The 12759-nt window shown below is 46.6% G+C and overlaps 1 protein-coding gene across 1 annotated transcript in view; it reads left to right on the plus strand.

Annotated features, from left to right (window-relative positions):
• The first annotated feature begins 682 nt into the window (after nucleotides 1–682).
• The window catches only part of mpp4a (MAGUK p55 scaffold protein 4a), a 52027-nt gene continuing 39950 nt past the window's right edge, over nucleotides 683–12759 (plus strand). The window contains exons 1-4 of the mRNA XM_055871912.1: nucleotides 683–1047; nucleotides 9436–9557; nucleotides 10619–10696; nucleotides 11867–11950. Coding sequence (XP_055727887.1) covers nucleotides 9447–9557; nucleotides 10619–10696; nucleotides 11867–11950 — 273 coding nt within the window. The 5' untranslated portion in view covers nucleotides 683–1047; nucleotides 9436–9446. The remainder of the gene's footprint in view (nucleotides 1048–9435; nucleotides 9558–10618; nucleotides 10697–11866; nucleotides 11951–12759) is intronic.

Consider the following 12759-nt stretch of genomic DNA (forward strand, 5'->3'; position numbering starts at 1 on the left):
AATATCATTAATACATATAACATTTTTTTATTTTTATTATCCATAAATAATTTTTATATTTTTATTAATCAGTATATTTGAGTTTAACCATAACATGTGTTGTAATATTTGTTCTGTCTTTTCTGGAGGATAAGAAATTGTTTAAGAAAAAGGGTGATACTTTAATCTGTATAAAGGGGGGAAAGCCGTTTTTAATCAAAGGATGAGTCTTTCTTTATAATCTACTAGAGAACCATTTTGGGTTTAAGTATAATTTATGTACGAGTGAAGCTTTTAGTGAGAGGTCTAATGCTTTAATATTTAATCATTTTATCCCCCCCCCCAAACTCATATTCATTATATAAATAGGCACGTTTAATTTTGTCTGGCTTTGCATTCCAAATAAAAGCTAGAAAAGTGACCAAGTTGTTCAATGAGACTGTGCCATTTCACTTGTTGCTGCCAGTCCTTAATGCCCGCTGGCCCGATGGCTAGGCTAAAAGCAGAAAGAGTTAAGAGGCTTTGTGTGCCAGCTCAGGACGGCCAGTGAGGATACTCCCTGAGAGAAAGGGGGAGGGGGGAGGAGAGGGGAAAAGAGGGGGAGGAGAGGAGAGAGGGGTGCAGGAGAGGAGGGGGGAGGAGAGGAGGAGGACGGGGAAAAAGAGGGGGGAGAGAGAGAAGAGATAGCTCAGTTCATTCGCTCTGCTGCTGGCTCAGAGATTAACTGGGATAGAGAGGGATTACAGTCTGCCATCCCTAGGAACGCTTTGTTGTAAAATCACAGACATGTTGTCACCGGGGCTGTGTACTTTGTTCTGAAACATTACCTCAAAGATAAGGTGAACGTCACTGGATAGTTGCCTTACACTGAAGAGACCTGTTTCGCTGAAGAGACCTGTTTCGCTGAAGAGACCTGTTTCGCTGAAGAGACCTGTTTCGCTGAAGAGACCTGTTTCGCCGAAGAGACCTGTTTCGCCGAAGAGACCTGTTTCGCCGAAGAGACCTGTTTCACCGAAGAGACCTGTTTCACGAGGTCAGGGGTGAAGGATCAAGGAATTGTCTGAGAAGGTAAGGTTTCATTTTTTTACTTTTGTAAACATTGATTGGTAAGGTTGTTGTCAGTGATGGCGTGCCTGTATCAGAGAGAGTCAACTATTTGGATCAACTTTAAAAATAACAATCAGTCATACCACTGATCACATAAATACAATCCACTCTAGTCATTTTGTTCTCCTTCGGTCCATATTAAATTGTAGTTTTCCTTTGTACTCAAAACAATAGCTATTCGTTTTAAGAAAGCACAGTACAATCCACCATCTGACCTCGTCCAAGGACTTCAATCACAGTATGATAAATCCCTCAGTTTTCTCTTATATAATATCTGAGGTTTGTTTTAGCATTTAATCCCTGACTTCATCCATATGTTTACATATAGAACAGATCACCAATGTCAATGGAAGTTAACTCTAACCCTGGATGCTCCTAACTCTAACCCTGGATGCTCCTAACTCTAACCCTGGATGCTCCTAACTCTAATCCTGGATGCTCCTAACTCTAATCCTGGATGCTCCTAACTCTAACCCTGGATGCTCCTAACTCTAATCCTGGATGCTCCTAACTCTAATCCTGGATACTCCTAACTCTAATCCTGGATGCTCCTGACTCTAACCCTGGATGCTCCTAACTCTAATCCTGGATGCTCCTAACTCTAACCCTGGATGCTCCTAACTCTAATCCTGGATGCTCCTAACTCTAATCCTGGATACTCCTAACTCTAATCCTGGATGCTCCTAACTCTAATCCTGGATGCTCCTAACTCTAACCCTGGATGCTCCTAACTCTAACCCTGGATGCTCCTAACCCTAACCCTGGATGCTCCTAACCCTAACCCTGGATGCTCCTAACTCTAATCCTGGATGCTCCTAACTTTAACCCTGGATGCTCCTAACCCTAATCCTGGATGCTCCTAACTCTAACCCTGGATGCTCTTAACCATAACCCTGAAAGCTCCTAGTTCTCTGGTTTATTTTTAAATCTTCCGTTGTGTTGGTGGGATGTGTGGGGGGGTTAGCTCAACCCAGATGTGTGATGATAAAAGGTTACAGCAACAACTTTCTGAGTATTAGTCAACTTTAGCTACATCCTCTATTGTAACACACGGACAGTTGACTAGATCAACGTGTTTGCACAGCGTACAGACACCTGACCCAGCCAGGTCTCTCTAGTGACCCAGCCAGGTGTCTGTCTCGTGACCCAGCCAGGTCTCTCTAGTGACCCAGCCAGGTGTCTGTCTCGTGACCCAGCCAGGTGTCTGTCTCGTGACCCAGCCAGGTCTCTCTAGTGACCCAGCCAGGTCTCTCTAGTGACCCAGCCAGGTGTCTCTCTAGTGACCCAGCCAGGTGTCTCTCTAGTGACCCAGCCAGGTGTCTGTCTCGTGACCCAGCCAGGTCTCTCTAGTGACCCAGCCAGGTGTCTGTCTCGTGACCCAGCCAGGTGTCTGTCTCGTGACCCAGCCAGGTCTCTCTAGTGACCCAGCCAGGTGTCTCTCTCGTGACCCAGCCAGGTCTCTCTAGTGACCCAGCCTGGTGTCTCTCTAGTGACCCAGCCAGGTGTCTCTCTAGTGACCCAGCCAGGTGTCTCTCTAGTGACCCAGCCAGGTGTCTCTCTAGTGACCCAGCCAGGTGTCTCTCTAGTGACCCAGCCAGGTGTCTCTCTAGTGACCCAGCCAGGTGTCTCTCTAGTGACCCAGCCAGGTGTCTCTCTAGTGACCCAGCCAGGTGTCTCTCTAGTGACCCAGCCAGGTCTCTCTAGTGACCCAGCCAGGTCTCTCTAGTGACCCAGCCAGGTCTCTCTAGTGACCCAGCCAGGTGTCTCTTTAGTGACCCAGCCAGGTGTCTCTCTAGTGACCCAGCCAGGTGTCTCTCTAGTGACCCAGCCAGGTGTCTCTCTAGTGACCCAGCCAGGTGTCTCTCTAGTGACCCAGCCAGGTGTCTCTCTAGTGACCCAGCCAGGTGTCTCTCTAGTGCCCCAGCCAGGTGTCTCTCTAGTGCCCCAGCCAGGTGTCTCTCTAGTGCCCCAGCCAGGTGTCTCTCTAGTGACCCAGCCAGGTGTCTCTCTAGTGCCCCAGCCAGGTCTCTCTAGTGACCCAGCCAGGTGTCTCTCTAGTGCCCCAGCCAGGTGTCTCTCTAGTGACCCAGCCAGGTGTCTCTCTAGTGACCCAGCCAGGTGTCTCTCTAGTGACCCAGCCAGGTGTCTCTCTAGTGACCCAGCCAGGTGTCTCTCTAGTGCCCCAGCCAGGTGTCTCTCTAGTGCCCCAGCCAGGTCTCTCTAGTGCCCCAGCCAGGTCTCTCTAGTGACCCAGCCAGGTCTCTCTAGTGCCCCAGCCAGGTGTCTCTCTAGTGCCCCAGCCAGGTCTCTCTAGTGACCCAGCCAGGTGTCTCTCTAGTGACCCAGCCAGGTCTCTCTAGTGCCCCAGCCAGGTCTCTCTAGTGACCCAGCCAGGTCTCTCTAGTGCCCCAGCCAGGTGTCTCTCTAGTGACCCAGCCAGGTGTCTGTCTAGTGCCCCAGCCAGGTCTCTCTAGTGACCCAGCGAGGTGTCTCTCTAGTGACCCAGCGAGGTGTCTCTCTAGTGCCCCAGCCAGGTGTCTCTCTAGTGACCCAGCCAGGTGTCTCTCTAGTGACCCAGCCAGGTGTCTGTCTAGTGCCCCAGCCAGGTGTCTGTCTAGTGCCCCAGCCAGGTGTCTCTCGAGTGCCCCAGCCAGGTGTCTCTCGAGTGCCCCAGCCAGGTGTCTCTCGAGTGACCCAGCCAGATGTCTCTCTAGTGACCCAGCCAACATGAGGCCAGCTATGGAGGCTGAGACAGGACCACCCCAGGGCCTCTATGAGAATGGGGAGTCTCTAGCGTTAAAACCTTCATTGCAGGAATACCCTATCACTTCCATTGTTTGTTAGCTAGTGGTGGCTACAGTTAGCGGTTTGTAAAGACTGTTTAAAGGAAACAAAACCATGGATTATAGTTTCTCCTGGCCCAGAGACCACTTTCAGGGTGGGGAACCATCTAACATCAAGTTGTAAAATCCTGAACTTCCCCTTAACATGCAATAATACCAGTGAGACAGGAACATTCCCCTTTAACATGCAATAATACCAGTGGGAATGGAACTTCCCCTTTAACATGCAATAATACCAGTAAGATCAGAACTTTCCCTTTAACATGCAATAATACCAGTAAAATCAGAACTTCCCCTTTAACATGCAATAATACCAGTAAGATCAGAACTTCCCCTTTAACATGCAATAACACCAGTGAGATCTGAACTTCCCCTTTAACATGCAATAATACCAGTTAGACCAGAACTTCCCCTTTTAAAATCAAATCAAATCAAATTGTATTGGTCACATACACATGGCTAGCAGATGTTTTTGCGAGTGTAGCGAAATGCTTGTAAAAATGCAATAATACCAGTTAGACCAGAACTTCCCCTTTAACATGCAATAACACCAGTGAGATCTGAACTTCCCCTTTAACATGCAATAATACCAGTAAAATCAGAACTTCCCCTTTAACATGCAATAATACCAGTAAAATCAGAACTTCCCCTTTAACATGCAATAACACCAGTGAGATCTGAACTTCCCCTTTAACATGCAATAACACCAGTGAGATCTGAACTTCCCCTTTAACATGCAATAATACCAGTTAGACCAGAACTTCCCCTTTTAAAATCAAATCAAATCAAATTGTATTGGTCACATACACATGGCTAGCAGATGTTTTTGCGAGTGTAGCGAAATGCTTATAAAAATGCAATAATACCAGTTAGACCAGAACTTCCCCGTTAACATGCAATAATACCAGTAAGATCAGAACTTCCCCTTTAACATGCACTAATACCAGTAAGATCAGAACTTCCCCTTTAACATGCAATAATACCAGTAAGACCAGAACTTTCCCTTTAACATGCAATAATACCAGTAAGATCAGAACTTCCCCTTTAACATGCAATAATACCAGTAAGACCAGAACTTTCCCTTTAACATGCAATAATACCAGTAAGATCAGAACTTTCCCTTTAACATGCAATAATACCAGTAAGATCAGAACTTCCCCTTTAACATGCACTAATACCAGTAAGATCAGAACTTCCCCTTTAACATGCAATAATACCAGTAAGACCAGAACTTTCCCTTTAACATGCAATAATACCAGTAAGATCAGAACTTTCCCTTTAACATGCAATAATACCAGTAAGATCAGAACTTCCCCTTTAACATGCACTAATACCAGTAAGATCAGAACTTCCCCTTTAACATGCAATAATACCAGTAAGATCAGAACTTCCCCTTTAACATGCAATAATACCAGTAAGATCAGAACTTCCCCTTTAACATGCAATAATACCAGTAAGATCAGAACTTCCCCTTTAACATGCAATAATACCAGTAAGATCAGAACTTCCCCTTTAAAATGCAATAATACCAGTAAGATCAGAACTTCCCCTTTAACATGCAATAATACCAGTAAGATCAGAACTTCCCCTTTAACATGCAATAATACCAGTAAGATCAGAACTTCCCCTTTAACATGCAATAATACCAGTTAGACCAGAACTTTCCCTTTAACATGCAATAATACCAGTAAGATCAGAACTTCCCCTTTAACATGCAATTATAGGGTTAGTTTGTAAAGTGGTGAGGTTTTAATAATGGGTACAGGGTTAGTTGGTATAGTGGTGAGGTTTTAATGGGTACAGGGTTAGTTGGTATAGTGGTGAGGTTTTAATGGGTACAGGGTTAGTTGGTATAGTGGTGAGGTTTAATGGGTGCAGGGTTAGTTGGTATAGCGGTGAGGTTTTAATGGATGTAGGGTTAGTTGGTAGAGCGGTGAGGTTTTAATGGGTGTAGGGTTAGTTGGTAGGGAGGTTTTAATGGGTGCAGGGTTAGTTGGTAGGGAGGTTTTAATGGGTGCAGGGTTAGTTGGTAGGGAGGTTTTAATGGGTGTAGGGTTAGTTGGTAGTGAGGTTTTAATGGGTGCAGAGTTAGTTGGTAGGGAGGTTTTAATGGGTGCAGGGTTAGTTGGTAGGGAGATTTTAATGGGTGCAGGGTTAGTTGGTAGTGAGGTGTTAATGGGTGTAGGGGATAGTTGGTAGTGAGGTTTTAATGGGTGCAGGGTTAGTTGGTAGGGAGGTTTTAATGGGTGCAGGGTTAGTTGGTAGGGAGGTTTTAATGGGTGTAGGGTTAGTTGGTAGTGAGGTTTTACTGGGTGCAGGGTTAGTTGGTAGGGAGGTTTTAATGGGTGTAGGGTTAGTTGGTAGGGAGGTTTTAATGGGTGCAGGGTTAGTTGGTATAGTGGTGAGGTTTTAATGGGTGCAGGGTTAGTTGGTAGGGAGGTTTTAATGGGTGCAGGGTTAGTTGGTAGGGAGATTTTAATGGGTGCAGGGTTACTTGGTAATGAGGTTTTAATGGGTGCAGGGTTAGTTGGTAGGGAGGTTTTAATGGGTGCAGGGTTAGTTGGTAGGGAGGTTTTAATGGGTGCAGGGTTAGTTGGTAGGGAGGTTTTAATGGGTGTAGGGTTAGTTGATAGGGAGGTTTTAATGGGTGCAGGGTTAGTTGGTGTGGTAGGGCCATTTTTCTTTGTTTTCACCTCCCCTTTGTGTCACAAAGTGTAATGAATTGACACTCCAGAACAGTAGGACACAGGCCACACAGTAGGTGGAGGCATTACACCTCTCCCGAATGTTGGCGGACCGTAGAAAAAGAAAAGAAGAAGAGACTCACAACCACGTTTTTCTATGTATGAAGCTGCTATTCAATGGGCTAATAGTAGTACGGCCAAAATCAGTGTTTCACTAAAAAAAATTGTACATATCTATTTTCTCTATCTCTATTGTCTCTGTCCTCCCTGTGTCTTTATCTCTATTGTCTCTGTCCTCCCTGTGTCTTTATCTCCGGTGTCTCTGCCCCCCCTGTGTCTTTATCTCTATTGTCTCTGTCTCCCCTGTGTCTTTATCTCTATTGTCTCTGTCCCCTGTGTCTTTATCTCTATTGTCTCTGTCCCCCCTGTGTCTTTATCTCTATTGTCTCTGTCCCCTGTGTCTTTATCTCTATTGTCTCTGTCCCCTGTGTCTTTATCTCTATTGTCTCTGTCCCCCCTGTGTCTTTATCTCTATTGTCTCTGTCTCCCTGTGTCTTTATCTCTAGTGTCTCTGTCTCCCTGTGTCTTTATCTCTATTATCTCTGTCTCCCCTGTGTCTTTATCTCTATTGTCTCTGTCCCCTGTGTCTTTATCTCTATTGTCTCTGTCCCCCCTGTGTCTTTATCTCTATTGTCTCTGTCTCCCTGTTTCTTTATCTCTAGTGTCTCTGTCTCCCTGTGTCTTTATCTCTAGTGTCTCTGTCTCCCTGTGTCTTTATCTCTATTATCTCTGTCTCCCCTGTGTCTTTATCTCTATTGTCTCTGTCCCCTGTGTCTTTATCTCTATTGTCTCTGTCCCCTGTGTCTTTATCTCTATTGTCTCTGTCTCCCCTGTGTCTTTATCTCTATTGTCTCTGTCTCCCCTGTGTCTTTATCTCTATTGTCTCTGTCCCCCCTGTGTCTTTATCTCTATTGTCTCTGTCTCCCCTGTGTCTTTATCTCTATTGTCTCTGTCCCCTGTGTCTTTATCTCTATTGTCTCTGTCTCCCTGTGTCTTTATCTCTAGTGTCTCTGTCTCCCTGTGTCTTCATCTCTATTGTCTCTGTCTCCCTGTGTCTTTATCTCTAGTGTCTCTGTCTCCCTGTGTCTTTATCTCTATTATCTCTGTCTCCCCTGTGTCTTTATCTCTATTGTCTCTGTCCCCTGTGTCTTTATCTCTATTGTCTCTGTCCCCCCTGTGTCTTTATCTCTATTGTCTCTGTCTCCCTGTGTCTTTATCTCTAGTGTCTCTGTCTCCCTGTGTCTTTATCTCTAGTGTCTCTGTCTCCCTGTGTCTTTATCTCTAGTGTCTCTGTCTCCCTGTGTCTTTATCTCTAGTGTCTCTGTCTCCCTGTGTCTTTATCTCTAGTGTCTCTGTCTCCCTGTGTCTTTATCTCTAGTGTCTCTGTCTCCCTGTGTCTTCATCTCTATTGTCTCTGTCTCCCGGTGTCTTTATCTCTAGTGTCTCTGTCTCCCTGTGTCTTTATCTCTATTATCTCTGTCTCCTGTGTCTTTATCTCTATTGTCTCTGTCTCTCCTGTGTCTTTATCTCTATTGTCTCTGTCTCCCCTGTGTCTTTATCTCTATTGTCTCTGTCTCCCCTGTGTCTTTATCTCTATTGTCTCTGCCCCCCATGTGTCTTTATCTCTATTGTCTCTGTCCTCCCTGTGTCTTTATCTCTATTGTCTCTGTCCTCCCTGTGTCTTTATCTCTATTGTCTCTGTCCTCCCTGTGTCTTTATCTCTATTGTTTCTGTCTCCCCTGTGTCTTTATCTCCATTGTCTCTGTCTCCCCTGTGTCTTTATCTCTATTGTCTCTGTCTCTCCTGTGTCTTTATCTCTATTGTCTCTGTCTCCCCTGTGTCTTTATCTCTATTGTCTCTGTCTCTCCTGTGTCTTTATCTCTATTGTCTCTGTCTCCCCTGTGTCTTTATCTCTATTGTCTCTGTCCCCCTGTGTCTTTATCTCTATTGTCTCTGTCTCCCCTGTGTCTCTTCTTCTGCCTATCGCTTTCTCTGACCTTATCCCTGTCTGTCTTTGTCTCTTTTTCTGCCTGTCCCTGTCCATGTCTCTGTTCCGGTACCTGCCCCTGTCTCTTCTTCTGACTGTCTCTGTCCCGGGTCCCTGTCTCTTCTTCTGTCCGACTATGTCCATGTCTCTGTTTAGGTGTCTGTCCCTGCCACTTGTTTATGACTCTGTCCCTGTGACTGTCTTTATTCCTGTCCCTGTCTCTGTTCAGGTGTCTGTTCCTGTCTATGTCCCTGTCTCTTCTGCTGCCTGTCCCTGTTCCATTCCCTGTCTCTGTCTCTGCTTGTCTCTGTTCCAGTCCCTGTCTCTGTCTCATTTCCAGTCTATGTCTTGGTCTCTGCCTGTCCCTGTCTCTGTCCCTGTCTCCGCCTGTCCATGTCTCTGTTCCGGTCCCTGTCTCTTTCTCTGTTCCAGTCTCTTTCTGCCTGTCTCAGCCCCTGTCTCTATTCCAGTCTCTGTCTCTGCCTGTCTCAGCCCCTGTCTCTATTCCAGTCCCTGTCTGTCCCTGTCTCTATTCCAATCCCTGTCTCTATTCCATTCCCTGTCTCTGGCTGTCTGTCCCTGTCTCTATTCCATTCCCTGTCTCTGCCTTTCTGTCCCTGTCTCTATTCCAGTCCCTGTCTGTCCCTGTCTCTGCCTGTCTGTCCCTGTCTCTGCCTGTCTGTCCCTGTCTCTGCCTGTCTGTCCCTGTCTCTGTTTCGTGTCTCAATCTAAATTGCTGTATGTCTTTATCTCAATCTCTTCCCCCCCTCCCCAGGTCTGACAGAGATGCTGTCTGGTGTGGTAGAGGAGGTGAGGCTGGCTATCCACAGTGACATCAGTGGGTCTGAAGTCCTCTACAGCCTTCTCAGTGCCCCCTGGCTACAGTTCCTACTCAAGGTCTCAAATCTTTATTTTTTGATACAGTCTCTACTAAAAGGCTGTCATCTATATTTATTTTATACAGTCTCTGTCATCTAATCATTAATCCAACCCTTTATGAGCCAGACACACATCACCCAGATGTTGGCCATACATCTTCATCCTCCTGCATAAAATACTACTATAATGACATCTCTAAGTGTTAGTTAGCTTCTTATCAACCATACATGCTGATTTTACCTAGTAATCCATACCTTTTAATACATACATACAGACATACATGATAGTGACATGGTACATGAATTATATGTATCTAATGCTTGTTATCTTGGTGCTTTATACAGTAGTCGCTACGCTAGCCCTCTTTAATGTTATCTTGGTGTTTTCTACAGTAGTCGTTACGCTAGCCCTCTTTAATGTTGTCTTGGTGTTTTCTACAGTAGTCGCTACGCTAGCCCTCTTTAATGTTATCTTGGTGTTTTCTACAGTAGTCGCTACGCTAGCCCTCTTTAATGTTATCTTGGTGTTTTCTACAGTAGTCGCTACGCTAGCCCTCTTTAATGTTATCTTGGTGTTTTCTACAGTAGTCGCTACGCTAGCCCTCTTTAATGTTATCTTGGTGTTTTCTACAGTAGTCGCTACGCTAGCCCTCTTTAATGGTATCTTGGTGTTTTCTACAGTAGTCGCTACGCTAGCCCTCTTTAACGTTATCTTGGTGTATTCTACAGTAGTTGCTACGCTAGCCCTCTTTAACGTTATCTTGGTGTATTCTACAGTAGTTGCTACGCTAGCCCTCTTTAATGTTAACTTGGTGTATTCTATAGTAGTCGCTACACTAGCCCTCTTTAATGTTATCTTGGTGTATTCTATAGTAGTCGCTACGCTAGCCCTCTTTAATGTTATCTTGGTGTATTCTATAGTAGTCGCTACGCTAGCCCTCTTTAATGTTATCTTGGTGTTTTCTACAGTAGTCGCTACGCCAACCCTGTTTAATGCCTTACCTAGTGCCTATCTGTCTGTTTTGTCTCTGTAATGAACAGGTAAAGATGCATTGTATTGCATGTCTGTTCTCTCTACAGGTCTACGAGTGTCTGCAGAAGTTCAGAAGGCTTCCACCCAGTCCCTACCTGCCTTATGCCTCTGGTCTCTCTCACGAGGTCAGTCCACCCAGTCCCTACCTGCCTTATGTCTCTGGTCTCTCTCACGAGGTCAGTCCACCCAGTCCCTACCTGCCTTATGCCTCTGGTCTCTCTCACGAGGTCAGTCCACCCAGTCCCTACTTGCCTTATGCCTCTGGTCTCTCTCACCAGGTCAGTCCCTACCTGCCTTATGCCTCTGGTCTCTCTCACGAGGTCAGTCCACCCAGTCCCTACCTGCCCTATGCCTCTGGTCTCTCTCACGAGGTCAGTCCACCCAGTCCCTACCTGCCCTATGCCTCTGGTCTCTCTCACCAGGTCAGTCCCTACTTGCCTTATGCCTCTGGTCTCTCTCATGAGGTCAGTCCACCCAGTCCCTACCTGCCCTATGCCTCTGGTCTCTCTCATGAGGTCAGTCCACCCAGTCCCTACTTGCCTTATGCCTCTGGTCTCTCTCACCAGGTCAGTCCCTACTTGCCTTATGCCTCTGGTCTCTCTCACCAGGTCAGTCCCTACCTGCCCTATGTCTCTGGTCTCTCTCATGAGGTCAGTCCACCCAGTCCCTACCTGCCTTATGCCTCTGGTCTCTCTCACGAGGTCAGTCCATCCAGTCCCTACCTGCCTTATGCCTCTGGTCTCTCTCACCAGGTCAGTCCCTACCTGCCCTATGCCTCTGGTCTCTCTCACGAGGTCAGTCCATCCAGTCCCTACCTGCCTTATGCCTCTGGTCTCTCTCACCAGGTCAGTCCCTACCTGCCTTATGTCTCTGGTCTCTCTCACGAGGTCAGTCCACCCAGTCCCTACTTGCCTTATGCCTCTGGTCTCTCTCACGAGGTCAGTCCATCCAGTCCCTACCTGCCCTATGCCTCTGGTCTCTCTCACGAGGTCAGTCCACCCAGTCCCTACCTGCCCTATGCCTCTGGTCTCTCTCACGAGGTCAGTACGCTAGACTCTTAGGGAAGCGTCTGAAATTCTTTTTTTACCAGGGCCTAAAGGGGTCTGGTCAGAAGTAGTGCACTATATAGGGAATAGGGCTCTGGTCTAAAGTAGTGCACTATATAGGGAATAGGGTAGAATTTAGGACGTACACCCACTATCCGACAGAGAACTGGATGACTTGGGCTAACTGTGCAGGATCATGAATGACAGCTAATGGTATTGGTCTGGGGTTTGGGTATGCCTGTTAAACAGATCCTGTCCAACATCAGAGCAGTACCAGCCCCGTCCCCAGAGGCCAGACAGCTCTATAGTCTACTGAAGTCCCCCCATCTACAGGTAAGCTGTCAGAGCTTTCATTCACCTTATTCAGACCGTTGGGCTTTTACTGTCAGAACAGATTAGACTACTTGTGGCCTTCTCCCACTAGCGTGCTAACCCGAACATTAGCATGCTAACCCGAACACTACCGTGCTAACCCGAACACTAGCATTCTAACCTGAACAATAGCGTGCTAACCCGAACACTAGTGTGCTAACCCGAACATTAGCGTTCTAACCCGAACACTAGCGTGCTAACCCGAACATTAGCATGCTAACCCGAACACTAGCGTACTAACCCGAACGTTAGTGTGCTAACCCGAACGTTAGCGTACTAACCCGAACATTAGCGTACTAACCCGAACACTAGCGTACTAACCCGAACGTTAGCATGCTAATCCGAACACCAGCGTACTAACCCGAACGTCAGTGTGCTAACCCGAACGTTAGCGTACTAACCCGAACGTTAGTGTGCTAACCCGAACGTTAGCGTACTAACCCGAACACTAGCGTACTAGCCCGAACGTTAGCGTGCAAACCCGAACACTAGCGTGCTAACCCGAACACTAGCGTACTAACCCGAACACTAGCGTACTAACCCGAACACTAGCGTACTAACCCGAACACTAGCGTACTAACCCGAACACTAGCGTACTAACCCGAACACTAGCGTACTAACCCGAACACTAGCGTACTAACCCGAACACTAGCGTGCTAACCCGAACACTAGCGTACTAACCCGAACGTTAGTGTGCTAACCCGAACACTAGCGTACTAACCCGAACGTTAGCGTGCTAACCCGAACACTAGCGTACTAACCCGAACATT

Source organism: Salvelinus fontinalis, chromosome 19 (genome assembly GCF_029448725.1).
Source record: "Salvelinus fontinalis isolate EN_2023a chromosome 19, ASM2944872v1, whole genome shotgun sequence".
Classification (NCBI taxonomy): domain Eukaryota; kingdom Metazoa; phylum Chordata; class Actinopteri; order Salmoniformes; family Salmonidae; genus Salvelinus; species Salvelinus fontinalis.